This window comes from Molothrus aeneus, chromosome 1 (assembly GCF_037042795.1).
Source record: "Molothrus aeneus isolate 106 chromosome 1, BPBGC_Maene_1.0, whole genome shotgun sequence".
NCBI lineage: Eukaryota > Metazoa > Chordata > Aves > Passeriformes > Icteridae > Molothrus > Molothrus aeneus.
In genome coordinates this window covers 106,334,370-106,349,701 of record NC_089646.1, presented here as the reverse complement: position 1 = coordinate 106,349,701, position 15,332 = coordinate 106,334,370, and the positions used below count along the sequence as shown (strand labels likewise).

Sequence of the window (15,332 nt, the reverse complement as noted above, 5' to 3'; positions counted from 1 at the left end):
CAATTCAGAGCACATTACACAAAGGCAAAGAAACAACTGAGCTCATAGCATGAAAGCAGTTGAGCCTTTAGATCTCTGTAGATTTTAAAAAAGAAAAACCCACATTAATACTTTGAAAACTAATTCTTTACTAGAGAGGGAAACAAAAAAGCCAAACAAAAAAATCCCAAAGCAAACAACCCCAAAACCAAACAACCAAAAAAGCCCTGACAAAAATCAACAAAAAACCCTGAACACACATCAGCAGATACTCCTGAAATCAATGTGAAAAAGAAATACATCCTGTGTTCAGAAGGGTAGATATTTACATGACCTACATCACTCCTGGAAACAAAGGCAGAGCACAAAGATTTCTGACTATCTGAAGGAGGAAACATTCCCCAAATATATCATTTTTCTCCTCCAGAAAGGAGAAAGATCAACAGGAATATTTAATCCTAAGCTTTCTGAAACAAACAGAATCCCAATTTTTCTCCTGAAGTAGAAGAGACTTCAGCTCTACTGTCATGTTTCAAAATTGACACCTGATGGTACCTGCAGTAGTCCAGTAATAAAAGCATTAATTTTTAGATAATGGAATAACAAAGCCATTTATGAGGGCAGTTTAAATTAGGTCTGGCCAATCCTTCAGCTCTTGAAAAGACGTGAGCATAGTATGAAGTCTTGGGAAAAAGAATACACAAAAAACACTCCCTTAAAAATACTATAATGAACATCTCATTTTACTGAAACAAAAAAAAAAAATTAAAACAACTGAAAATGTTTTGTGTTAGTAGTAAGGAAAAATGGCTAAATGAGACCAGTGACTCATACTAAGTAGTATGCTCTCCACAGCAGAGAATGTAACTGAGATAAATTCACAGAGCCTTCAGGAGGAGCTTTTGTTTACTCTGCTGGCATTTAAATTACAGGACATTAGAACTGCAGGTACTGAAGAATACGGCAAAATACTGACCCAAACCCCAAATACATGTAAATAATTAACAGCAGAGATCTCATACATTAGTGAGTGATGAATTTACTAAACCATGGTATGTTAAACAACAAACTACCAGTTTATTTTACCTGCTGTTGTTTCCTTTAAAGCAACATGACTTTTTGGTTTTGACTTTTTCCCAGTTACTTACTTTTAGTACTAAGTTATCTACCAAAGCATTTCAATATAGCTACTCACGTAGCTAAAGGGGCCTTCATGTCCTTACTTTCACTTGCATACATCAGTGAGGAAAGCCCCTGTAGGCGGTCTCCAGGAAAACCCAGCAGGTTGATGATTTTGAGCAGGTTTGGGGGCACCATGGATATGCAAAGATGAAAAAGTCCATATCCAAAGCTAACAGCACCTTTCAGTCTGTTTAGCGAATCCTCCGTTACACCTTCTGCAGCAATATGATTATCATTTGCAGCATCAGAAGTCAAGGATTCCTGAGTTGTTTTCTTCTGATATATTTCCTGAAGTGTATTAATGTCCGTATAGCACTTATTGTAAATTTTCCAGGCTTTTCGGAGTATCCACCCACCTTTTATGTATGCTAAAAAAAAAAAAAAAAAAAAACCAAGGAAGAAAGAAAGAAAGAAAGAAAGAAATACTTTCAGGACATATTTCAGAAGTGGAACATCCTAAGAAATAAATTCTATTTTCCAAGCCCAAGACGCTCTCTCTATTTGCAACAACTTAGTGTATACAGGATTTTGTAATAGCTACTGCTCCCTCAGAGAGGTCTTGCACAGTGGGCATTATGAAGTTCAGTGTGTACAACCACAGACTTTACAGCAGCACACAACACAGAGGCAGCTCCGGTCAGCGACGCGGCAATACAGCTGTCAGAGAGAAAGAAAGCAATCAAAGAACTTCATGCTGGATTTTGCTCCACTGCAGGGTGCAGATGAAACAGCTGCCTAGCAAACAGAGAGAAGCACAACTCAGAAGAGATTACACCACCTCTCTTAAGCCCAAATTGTGTTAAAACACAGTTGATGGGAAAATACAAAGAAAAGCCTTTTCCTTTGGGTTAGACAGTAAGATTTTCAATATCGTCCCTTCCGTGCCCTTTGCATGAACACAGTGCCCTACAATTAACGAAAAGAAAACCCACACAAAAATTACATGGTTTTAAAGTATAGTTCAGTTGCCTAACTTCCTCAATTTCAAAAGCAATGTGGATATCTGAATTTCCCTAGAAATCTGGTCTTGAGCATTCTTGTTTGAGAATGACAGCATTCTCAGCCTGTGATCTTTACAGCAGGGTAAAGAAAGGCCTGACATCAAAAGAGGAAGATTGCTTTACACAGCAATCATCTTTGTTATAAGCACACCCTCTAATAATGCTAATTGTTAAACATGAAACGAATGGGGAATATCCTTGCACACATCAGCTGTAAAAACAGACACCAGCATTTTGGCTGTGACAGGGCCCTGAGAGTGAGGAACTGCAGTGACAAAGACTAACTAAAAATATAACAAAAACATGTTTTAAGCAGCAGTGTTCTAAACAAATATAGCCAGATTTGCAAAGATCAGTGTTATAACTAATGCCAGAATTAGACCATAACAGGTGGGGTGTGTCAAAGTAAAGCAAGATGCTATTAATACCAAACAACCCTATAAAAGCCTTTGATGCCTTTGACAAAACCCCTCCCAAATCACAAAAAAAGCCCAACATTTCTAGAGAAAGTAACATCACAGACTAGACTGCCTCTTTTTGGATTCTTGCTATACAAAGAGGGCATGAAGTTAGTTTGATAGTCTTAAAAAACTGTACTGAAAAAGACTGTAAAATTTGAATTCTCAGTTATGACAGAAGGGTTCTGTCAACATGAACTTGGAAGTATTTAAAAAAACAATGAATCCTCTCTCTTGAGATGAGTATTAAAGCATTAGAATAAAAAATGAACCCCCCAATCTTGATTCAGTTGCATTACAAGACAAACATGACTCCAATTTTAAGCAATTAGGTCACTTTTTGGCTGCACAGAGTGCCTTAAAAGTTATGTGGTTCACCACAAGATGAATGCTCACACAACTATGCACAGCAGAGTAGCACACAGGTAATAAGAAAAACCCACATTTTACCTATCCTACATATAATGATTCTGCCCAGAGCTAATCACTGTATTCCAATGCAAGCATGAAATGGAAAAGATGTGGTATGGTGGAAAAAAAAGTACAGTTTTACACTTTGCTTCCATTGGTGTGCTGTCATTAACAGTTCCCTAACACAGCATAACCATAATTTATATTATATTGATATACCAATATAAAATAATCTAACAAATTAAAACAAGGAATTTCTGACTTTTTAGATATAAAAGTTAAATCCAGCCAAATCACTGAGTTGATTTCCCAACCTGAAAGTAGTCAGACCCATGACAGCCATGGTAAATACTAAGAGAAGGTAGTTCAGTATTGCCAGGAGAAGCTAATGTCATTTGGTCTGCCAACAACTTTATGATGAAACTATTTCTAATACATCCACGAGGGTGGAAAAGAAAATATAAAATGTGTGAAGCATGTGAGAAACCAACTTGCGTGGCATCATATGCTACTTGTCAAACTGTTCCAGGAAGAAAAACAGAAGGAATTTTTCTCTCATCCACTGACCAGAAATATTTATCTCCTGGGGTTTTTCCATGAAATTACATTCATTTCAATAATCTGGTTGCTATTTCTGTGCAGAAATATGATAAAAACAAAAAATGTATATACATAAACAGAAAGATAATATACTTTAAAACACAAAATAATGGATAAAATAGCTCAGCAATGTCAGTAATCAGCAGTCACTGAGGTAGCATTTAGCTGCTTGGAATTTTAGCTAAAGACTACAGGTGTATTTTTTGCTCAGTAGAATAACCCAAATATACAGCATGTTCTGCAATTCTCTACTACCCACTTCAGTTCTCTGAGCTGCAGACAAGAGAGAAAGGGAACAGACACCACCTTCAGTTACAGCATCCAACCCAGTTATGCAGCTGCAGAATACATACTGAAACAATGGAAAAAAAGTTTCAAGAGCTAGGGAAAAAATAACCACCACAAACAAAAACCCAGAACTGCATCAAAAATAGCAAGAAAACTCTTCTGCAGCACAACACGTAAAGTAGACAGAAATATCTCCTGAATTTCTGCTGACAAGAACCAAACATATTCTTGATGCCATAGCTTCGAATAAAACAAGTCTGCACATCACAGAATGCATTATATCCTTGACTGAAAATTTAAAGTGCTATTTTAAATAATCTGAATGTTATTTCGCCATTTCCTCGCAGGTGATCAGCAGAGTTTGGTCTGTCTGCCATCTCTTGGTCTTCATTGATTTGGTAGAAACCTGAGATATGCTTCCACTTACTATATGACCTTGACCAAAGTTTCTATAAACTTACAGATAGAAGCATGTTTTAAGATTGTGCAAGAGATGCAGGAATGTAAGAAAACATCAGAAACAGTTCTGCAGTTGAAAGGAAGGGTTTGTATCCAACACGACACGACTACCCTCTATGGCATGCAAGGATGCACTCTGGTGACCAGAGAGTAAGAACTGATTCAGCAGTTCCATGTTCAGCACATTCATTTAAAATTGCTTTCATTGGCACTTTGTCACCTCCCTGAATTGTCATGAACAGAATACATATGGAACATCAGGATTTTCCCAGTGGCCTGGATTTAATAGCCCCTTTTATCTTGCAGGCCACAAAGCACACAGATGTACCCATCTCCATCCCAACTTCTCCAACACCTCTATGATAACAAGCAAACTTGTCTAAGGAGAACCAATTGAATATATTTATTGGTATGAAAAAAGAAAAAAAGCCCTAATTTGCAGCAATCCATCTCATTTTTCACCACTACCTACACAAAGGTGGAATACCTCTGTAAGTGTACCAGTCTTGGAATGTTTCAAATGGAACTGTGCTTATAAAACAATTATTTTTACTGAAAGCCATATGGTTATTTTATCATCAAGTTTTATAAAAAAGACATGCTAAAATATATCTAAATATGAAAGCCACAGCACACCTGATAACTCTTGTTTTACAAACGAGAGCACAGCCAAGTAGACTTGACAGTCTGCTACAATTATTTGTCTTTGAAGACGATCTATCATGGATAGAGTAGATTTTCGTCCATCAACCTGTTTGGAACATACAAACACAAAGCACAGTAAAATATTAATGAAGATAATACACAATACTTGTTTAAATCTGAGAAATTTAAAAAATCCAAAATTAACTGCAAGTGGTAGTATTGCTACTAAAATAACTCAGCATTTTGAAGTTCAAAACTACACTAAAACTTCTCAGACAGATTATCAAGCAAAATCCTACTTAACAGAGAAATTTTACACATACACTACCACTTATTTTCTCCAAGGTTCTACAAATTGGCATAACAGATTTAAATTTTATTTAATTATTACTAAATGCATAAGACATGCAATTAAGAGATATTAGACAGGAAGAGCACAGAAAAGGGTGTATGACAAGTGGCAGGGTAAATACAGCGCCTCTTAAGAGGAGAGAGTTAAGTATGACAGGTTAAACACTTTTCACCTAGCAAACTAAACACTGAAGAGAAATGGCTTTTTTTTCTGCTGTGTCACACTTGGCAGCCTGCTCACTGGATGCTTCTATACAACTACTTTAACTTGTTCTGAATCTCCATGCTTTATTCTTTCTTTATTATTTAGAATGAAAAATCTAAAAAAGGAAGGAAAATTCCCTAGGAATATGCCTGGCTCACAGCAATCTGCAGCCTCAACATCACAACTTTTGAACATTACGAGAGCATGGATGAATTAAAGTTAGCCTGAATTAGACAGACTACCAGCTTCCTGAAATAATTTTAGTAGGTTACAAATTTGCATGTGCAGGAAACAATTACTAGCATCAGCAAAACCTAACACTTTAGAAGACACTTCACTCACCTGAGACTAAGTATTTTAGAACAAATAGGAAATACAAGTAAAATATTTGACTGAATTTCCAAATTTATTAATAATCTCAATGGCTCTTCACATAACTAAAATCATCTTTTCAATATACAAATAGGACAGAAAGGAAGTTTCCAGAAAAAATTATTTAATACACAAATTATGTTCTTACATTCTTTTTAATTTTATTCTTGATTGTTTCTATAACTCCAGCTTCTTCACTTTCACAAAGTTTCTCTGTAGCCTTTAAGTCATCACATGCCAGTTGCATTTTCTCCTCTTCAAATGTCATCATGGCATTCTATTAAAAAACAAGCACATTTGAATGATAAAAACCACAAATACTTTTATTTCTACAAAAGCTGTAGGATAGTAAAAATTTTCATAAAAACCGGACAATAAAACTTTTTAACCTGAAGTCGTAATATACATACATCAGTGCAAACACTTCTTAGCACATAAACATCACACTAGAAAGTTTAGATCTTTACCAAGATTTCAAGACAATGAACTCAGAACAAACTAAGGGAAAACCTTCATCTTAGACCTTTATATACAGTCAAACTGAATGCACCATCAGATTACTTTAAGGAGAAGAAAAACTCCTATACATTCATTTTTAATTTTTGTTATGTAAGGCATGGTTTGCATCTCTGCAAGTATCTGTTTTTATTCATTCACATAAAAAACAGGCCTTCAAAGTCAGTAACAACAAGCAGCTATTAAATTCTTCAAAATAATAGCCACAGTCCCTCCACAGGCAAGAAGAAAAAGAAACCACATCTGACTGCAACTACTGCTGAAACAGCTGAAAAAAATTTCAGGACAAGTAACGTCTTTTCTTGGAGCTTATTAAACAAAAGCTCTGAATGACACAGGCACACCAAGTGCTATTGCTATATTTAGAACAGCAGCTAAGCAAGATACTTTCAAGATCCTCTGATGCTGCACTGGTTCAGCACATCAATTCAGATAAGCAAGCCTGAGAGATTCTCTCTTTCCCCTCTCCTCCACACCAACTTAAAAGGAAGCATATGCCCCAGGAGGTTTCCTAACCAGTGTATTTTTCCATATTGCATACTAGAGAGAATTAATATTTATTTCATTCACACATCATGTATTTCTGGCATATTATAGTAAATTCTGTAAATTTTTCAAAATAGTATTACCATAGATAATTTCTGGTGAGATCTAAGATGAAGCAGCAAAGTCAGAATAAAGACAGTCTAAAAAACAAGATCCAAACACTTTCTAATACACCTGCTCAGTTTTTATACATGGCATTATAATTCCTTGTAAGTAATATAAAAAAAAGCATTTAACAAACCTAATTTGTTCACTATGAACATTTAACAAACAAATGTTCACTATGAACATTTAACAAACCTAATTTGTTCACTTTTTAGTAAATCTATCTTCTCAGTTCTCATCTATCCAAAATGGAAGCAACGTGAATGGATTGAATTAACAACTTTCACCCAGAAGTACAGATGGAGAAATCTTCAATAGCAAAAGTTACCAGAAAAACAGGCATTCATGAGTTTTATTTTAATCAAATAAATAAATAACTCCACTGCTCACTTAAGAGAACTTTTTATTATGGCTCTGTTAATGGAACACATAAATATTTAATACATTTAAGCTGAATAGCAGAACCTTTACTTTCTATTTAAACCACACGGGTAAACATGCTTTACATAGCATAATGCCTCATTCTCCAGCTATGTTTAACCTATAAATTTGGAAAAAAATAGTCTCAGAAAAAGAAAAAAAATTAGAGTATTAGGAACACATGTATGCACATACAGCCATGAGATGTATATTCTCTGCTCTCATCTACTCACCAAAAAACTGACAAAACTGGCTCCAAAACTCATTAATGGGCTATGGTTTCTGTAAACAAAACAAAAAATAGTTACTATATTTGTACATATTTCCTGTAATAAAGACCCATATTGAATTCCTTAGGTTTAGCTTGCACGTTTGTAAGTAAGTCTTGATGGGTATTTTGTATCAAGTAACAAAGATATCTGCAAAACATAATGGAAACAGAAAACCAAAAGCTTCATATATCTTACTATACTGAATATATCTTACAAAAATAACTTTTCGGTATTACAATGCAGCATATTTTAATTACATATTTTAAGAGAAACCACTGCCATCAAAATACATTCAGTTCAGGTCAAAAGAAAAAGCTACAAAACATTAAAAATCTGCCAATTCTACTCTCTTCTTGTAATTCACCACTACGATTTTGTCCTAGAAAACCAATGGTAACTGGTTCTATTAAGAGAGTCCCATTTCCAACTGTTTCTATGAATTTAAGTCAACCTATCCACTAAAAAAATGTGTCTACTACATAATGAAGTTGTTGTAATACAAGGTTCTTAAAAGGCTTATAGTTTTGTAGCTGTTTTGTTTCAAGCTCAGAATCCATATCTTTCTACCCTGTGTGAATCAGCTGTAAGATGTTTCAACCTATACTGTTCACAGGGCTTTTCCCAAGGGTGAAATCACAGCTAGATCAAAAAATTCAGGCAACCAAAACCATGGTGATACATCAGACACATTTCATGAGGCTACAGTAATGCCACACAGAAGGCACTTAAAAAAAAAAAAATAAAACATCAGGACCTCAGTGGTACACCAGTGATTCAGTGATTCACATTGTTCAGTGGTGGGCTGCCAGGTTATATAAAAACAGACTTCCAGGATCTAAGAAGTATAATTTGGGCTAAAGAAACATATACTGCTACAGTAAAGCACCCAATTTGTGTTCAACTTTATTCTACAAGCATTATATTAAAGCAGAGTTTTAAAATAGGAGAGATATTTGAAAAACACAGAGAAAGAATTGCATTGCTAAAACACAAATTTCCAGTAGCGAACCTGTATTATACAATACAAGAGTAGTTTGGCTGTTTGGTGTTTTGTTTTTTTAAAAGAAGCAATGTTTCCTCCACACACACCTTTTCTCACTTTTGATTTAGCATAAATATCTAAAAGCAAGACCATGAACAAGAATAATGAGAAAGAAAAACAGGGAAGACAAGCAAAGCATGTTGTAACAGGAAAAACCTTCCCTTTTTATACACACTGCTCAATTCTGTATATACACCTAAATGTAAGACCAATACAACTTGTCACATTTTCCCATTCTTTTTTCCAAAGTAAAAATAGGTTGAGTACTTCCCCCTTTGATAGCAGGCAACAAAGAACAGCTGCCAGCAAATGTCTCTGCTTCTCAGTACCTGGACTGTGTTCTCCCAGCAGCTGTGTTCCACAGGGCAGCAGCAATCAGCCACACAAACTGCACTTGCTGCAGCTGGCACTTCCAGCATGAACCCCTGCTCCAGAGGGCACATGGCTCCCTCATAATCCCCTTCTCAACCCATGAGGTATGTGGGACCGTCCAGCAGCCAGTCTTACCACCATACTCCCAGCACAACCTTCACCACACATTCCAAGGTCACACCTGCATTATCAACACCCAACTGATCTAAAACTGCAGAAGAGATCAGCACAACACCACACAGATCGTTTTTATGTCTGTAAGTACAAAGCTGCTTTTACATCACATTTCAAAGAAGCTCAGAAATAAAGCAAACGTTTCGTTTTTGTGTTTCCTCAGACCCACTTACACAGAACACAAGCAGTTCTGGGGGGTTAAAAAACATCAATGTTAAAAACTGAGACAGTTAACTATAGTTGAGAGCCAGCTGTTCTTTAAAGAGTGCAAAATATACTGAAGCAATGAAAATTTGCCCAAGTATTCCAATGTATATTTGTCTGAGTACAGCTGAGTTTCTTCCCCAAGTACATACTTACCTTTTTCATCTGACCTTTCAAAACTGCTTCCACACTTGCACTCTTGACACTCACTGCTACTTCTGTTCCCAATTCAACCCCCATGATCAAAGATGAAACAACAAAAAAATCAAGAGCCACTTTATTATTCCATTCTGAAATTATCAGTAGCTATAATACATGAGGTAAATGTCACAGATCAGTTCTTTTTAACTTTCACTTACTCAATCTATAAAAAGCATTGCCATTACAGCACATATGGGCTGCAGCACAAAAGGACCCTGAAGCAAGGAAACATGATGCATAATATTATCCTGTGTCTGGAGATGGTTCTGTTGAGACCATTAAGTTTGGCAATCAAAATATCAAAGCTTTACTGTAGGAGTCCCCCACACAGAGTTTGTGTCATCACTAAGGAAAATCAGGAACACTACTAGCACATTCCTACATAGTCACTGGGTAGAAATTATAACTGCAGCTTTATGGGAGATCATTTAGTAAGGTAATTTCAGTGCTTAAAATACAATTTTAAATAATAACCATGTTATGTGCTCAGTCTTTGTAAGTATTATGTTGACTGATAAACTCTTCAACAGGTTAAGGTCATCTTTTCGTTGACAGCTAGGAAAAGTTTCAAATGGCACAGTACTGTCCCAGTAAAAACTGAGGTGTGACTAATGATGACAGTAGGTTTCTGGGAAAAACACAATCCCACAGAAAGCTCAAGCTCCTTGTAAGTGACCTTCAGCTTCAGACATGAAGCTTCATCCTATTTGACAGACAACTCTAAAGATGTTAAGAAACAAAAAAATGAGGTAGCACTTGAGAAGATATTAACAGCAAACCAAGGGCTGCATCAATGCTCACAGGAGCTATGGAACCGAATACAAATTAACACTGGGACACTGCACTACCCAAGTTGTCCTCATGACTTTGAAAGCAAAAGCCTCCTTTAAGTAAAGAAAAATCTCAAGACTTTTAATTAGCTCAAAGATGAAAGGAAAAAAAAATCAGTCTCCAGACATATTTTGTAAAACACAGTTTGCACTTCACCTGGGAAACTAGGACTCAGAAAATATCTTTTTTATAAGAAAATATGTTATTAACACCATTACTGCAAGATACCACAGTGAAAAGTCCAATAAAGTTGGCATGTGTAACTAAACTTAAATCAAAAACTTAAGAGCACTGAAGTAGAACTTTCTTCCAGACATATAAACTAGCGTTACACAAGACATGGCTTCTCCCAAAAAACCCTGACTGATTTGCCTCATTTCATAGCATATATTTAAGGTATTAACTCACTTTCAGAAGAAAGGTGTCCACTATGCCCCATTTGCACACATGATGATAACATTCAGGGGTTTTAAGCTTTGGTTTAATAAAGCTGACATAATACAGCCCAGTTTCATGATTAAAAAATACATCTGAACTGAAGCACATAAAAACAAACAAACAAAAAAATCAATTACTTCTCAATATTTTCTTTTTTTTTCCCTACAGCTATTTCCAAGACAGTATTTCACTTCTTCACATCAGCTTCTAAAACTACTACAGGTTTAAATTTAGAGCAATGTAATTAATTTGCCAACACTTCCTCACTGTTTTTCTAGTCATAGCTACTTTAACCACAGTCCATCAAGAATTCCAGCCATCATGCTGAGAGTGATGCTCAGGTTGAAACAAAACTAATTAATTCTGTCCACAAAGTAAAAGAATAAAGCGAAATGGCATAATTCATCTAAGTTCACAGATAAATATAGAAGCAGGGACTGAATATTTTAAAACAAGGCATAAAATATGTAAATAGAAAGGTAAGGAATTTACTGCAACAACATACAAATCCTTTGGTCATTATTCCATCACAGATTATTTTAAAATGTGTTCTAGAAATTGTTTGTGAGACTACAAACATGATAGAGACATGTATGTACACCTCTCATCCAATACTGGTAAATGAAATACCATGGTAATAAAAGTGTTATGGAAGCATTACAGTATTATATCACATTGAGAACTGCAAATATCAGATCTAGGTTTAGTTTACATTTCATAATCATCCCAAATTTCTTTTGTTAAATGAACCCTCAGCATACATTTCTATTTTTACTAGGAATATACAACCAGAAGATAAATTCAGGAATATAAAAATAATTCTGTGGCCCTGCTCTATCCAGTTTTTATCCGATTTGTTTTGTCCTCCTGCAAATTAATGGGAGATTGTTTTGCTCTAACTTCAGGTTGTGAACTTTAGATACACAACATCAAAACACTGAAGATTAGGAGAAGAATTTTCAATTGTATGTTTAATTTGAAAACCAGTTACAAAGGTGACAGACAAGCTAGTTATATCAGCAGATTTGTACTAACTCTCCACTTGCACTCTCTAAATCTGTCAGAATTGGGGACTTAAGCAAAACCTTTTTTTTCCAACCTGACCAAAATCACTTTCCATGACCAACTACAGCAGCTTAACTGACATCATGTAACTTCTTTAATACCTTGAAAATCCTGAAGTAGATTAAAACAAAAACGTATCTATCCTATCACAACAGCCTGAAATATTTTCCCAGAAGCAGCAGATCAATGAGTGGGTGCACTAACATGAGTAAAAAGTCTTTAAAGCATTTGCATTTTTCACAGAATTAATTTAGGAAGATCTGCTTACTATCACACCTCTTCTGCCATCTCCAAACCTGACTTCTAACCTCTGAGTTATAAACCCAGATTTTAGTTTAGTTTTCTGTCATCTTCCCTTGGACTTCTAGCAACCAGATACTGCTTCATATTCTACCATTTTCTCTGGCAACACCACCTGTCTCTGTCAAGAAGTCCACAAAGTGATCATTTCTTCATACCCAGCTCCTTGAATATTTAAACTGCAGAATACTTAAAATATTTCTAATCTATCCAAATAGCCAGAAAACTGATGCTGGTTTGATGTGCATCGTTATTACTATTACTCTGCCTGGCACTGAGCAATGAAATCTTGTCTCACTGGGGTACACATTTAGAATACTGCTATTAAAAATCACTTCCCTTACAAATAACTCCCTTTTCTATACATCCATCTAGCAGCTGCTCCTCTGCCCATGGCTGCAACAAACAAAAGCACACAGGGTTGCTAGCAGGGCACTCACGATTTATTCTCACACTGCCAATCCAGATGCTATCATCCTTTGCCCAACCAAGTGACGTCAGCTCCTGCTCTGCTGCCCTTATCTTTAGAGAAGCTGCTGCAGCATCTACTAAATCACTTCAGTTTTGCTCTTAGGGTTCCTTTGCTGAGGTATATAAGCAAGAATTTCAGCAGTGGTTAGACAGCCCATACATGGGTCATAATCCACCTACTGATCAATGTTGGTTTAATGTCACCTTGCCTCAACTTGCATTTGGGTCAAAAGTATTTTGGGCCACAGAACATTTTAAGTTGGTAATATGAGGTTCAAATGCCTATTCATAATGGACTTCTGGTCCATGACTAAGTTTGTGTGTCTGTAAATATACATGATGTAGCACATTACCTTTAAATTAATTTCAGGTTTTTTAAGCAGCCATAGTAAGCTTTTCCCCATTTGCACCAGCTTCCAGTTCTCCACATTCTGCTTTACCCTGGCAGGCTGAACATGATGTCTTTCTATACTAGCCCCATTCTTTAAACCTTTACACATTTTGTCTTATAATCACATTTCTCTATATAATCTTCAATTTTTGCTGTGGATATGACCTTACTGTATACATTTTACTTGTCATTTTGTACCATTTATCTTTCCATTAGGAAATTTTTCCAGCCTTCTCAGATGTTAAAATCATTCACACAGAGTCAAATTTCTCTTGGGTAGGAGACAGAAGATTGTTGGATTTCTCGTGAGATAATAGCCCTGATCTTATGATTTATGCCCTGGCAGCCAGGAGGGCCAACCATGTGTCCTGGGGTGTATCAGGCACAGAGTTGTCATCCAGTCAAAGAAAGTAATTGCCTGCTCTGCCCTGGGGCAGCCTCAGCTCAGGTTCTGTGCAGTTTTAGGTGCCACAGTGTAAGTAAGGCACAAGGCCATCAGAGAGCATCCAAAGGGGGGCCACAAAGGTGGCGGTGAAGGGCATTGAGGGGAAGTCCTATCAGAGTGGCTGAGGTCACTTGGCTTCTGCAGACTGGAGTAGACAGAGAGAAGACCTCACTGCAGCCTACAACTTGAGGGGAAGAGGAGGGGCAGACACTGATCTCTTCTCCCTCAAGACCAGCAACAGGCCTCAAGGGAATGGCACAAAGCTGCATCAGGGGAGGTTTAGGTTAGGTATAGGAAAAGGTTTTTCACCCAGAGGGTGCTCGAGCACTGAAACAGGCTCCTCAGGGAAAGGGTCACAGCACCAAGCCTGACAGAGTTCAAAAATTCTTTTTGGACAATGATCACAGGCACATAGGGTAATTCTTGGAGTCGTCCTCTGCAGGGCCTGGAGTTCAACTCATTGATCCTGATGAGTCCCTTCTAACTCAGGATACTCTATGATTTGACAATTTACATTGTGAGTCAACATTCAGTGAAAAAACTCCTGGCTTTATTTAACACAGTCTTCTCTTAGCTGGAGGAAGTTTTTTAATAATTTTTGAATTGCAAATGCTCTTAAGAAGTGAAGAATCAGCAAAAAAATAAGTTCTTTTGACAGTTTCTTTCCTTCTTATATGTCTAGAAATCCACAAAGCTACAAGGGGAAAAAGAATATTCCAGCTCAGCATTCCTTCTAGCATCAGGGTGGTTCAGCAAACCAGTACTATCCTGATGCTTGAGGGCTCCATCTTCATTGTCTATGTCCTTGGTTAACCTCCATACCTCTTACAGTTTCCATAGACACTCAAAAGTTTAAACTGATGAGAACTAGGCCAGAGTCAGCACTGTTCAAGCTGAATACAAAGATGGATATCTGACAGTTTCAAATATGAGTTAGCACTGAAGGAACCTAGTATGGCTACAAGCACTAAGGACAGTGGTGCTGTCTAGTAAAGATCTACAAAAATACCACATCCACTGGTATTTGATTCATGATCAGAACGTCATCACCACCAGCAGGTAAAGGATCTGGACTTAGAAAAAAAATAAACTCGTGAAAAAGCATATGCAGATATACATGCTACATGTAGATGATTTTTCAAACCCTACTATCTTCCCTCAAGTATAATTTAAAACAACAATACTCCCAAACAACACCTGACAAATCATTAAGTGCTTTAGTGTGATAGTCAATGCAGCTCCAACTACATGTTGTATCTGGCACACAACTGAATATTCGTCTTCTTCAGATCCTCTATAGATGTGTACATGAGCTGTAACCACTGGAAGACAAAACACCACTCTCCCAAGTCCAACACAGAAATCATGATTCTGCAGCACATAACTTCAAAGTACCACCACTTTTAATAGGCAAGACTTTACTGGTGTGGATATGCATATGAAACACAGCTGCAATTCCAAGCCCGGTTTACTCAAGGACTGCGTTATGATCAGCTTTCAAATGTAACTGACTTTAGGCTCAGCAGACGGCTTTCTTTTGACAGTTTCTTTCTTATATGCTTAGAAATCCTCAAAGCTACAAGAGGAA

The 15,332-nt window shown here is 36.6% G+C and overlaps 1 protein-coding gene across 1 annotated transcript in view; it reads right to left on the bottom strand.

Moving 5' to 3' along the window:
* Nucleotides 1-15,332, bottom strand: part of TTC39C (tetratricopeptide repeat domain 39C) — a 37,047-nt gene that overhangs the window by 18,380 nt on the left and 3,335 nt on the right. Inside the window, exons 2-5 of the mRNA XM_066546459.1 lie at nucleotides 7,772-7,820; nucleotides 6,100-6,228; nucleotides 5,015-5,129; nucleotides 1,175-1,529 (exon numbers count right to left, since the gene is read on the bottom strand). Of these exons, the coding sequence (XP_066402556.1) occupies nucleotides 1,175-1,529; nucleotides 5,015-5,129; nucleotides 6,100-6,228; nucleotides 7,772-7,820 (648 nt within the window). The remainder of the gene's footprint in view (nucleotides 1-1,174; nucleotides 1,530-5,014; nucleotides 5,130-6,099; nucleotides 6,229-7,771; nucleotides 7,821-15,332) is intronic.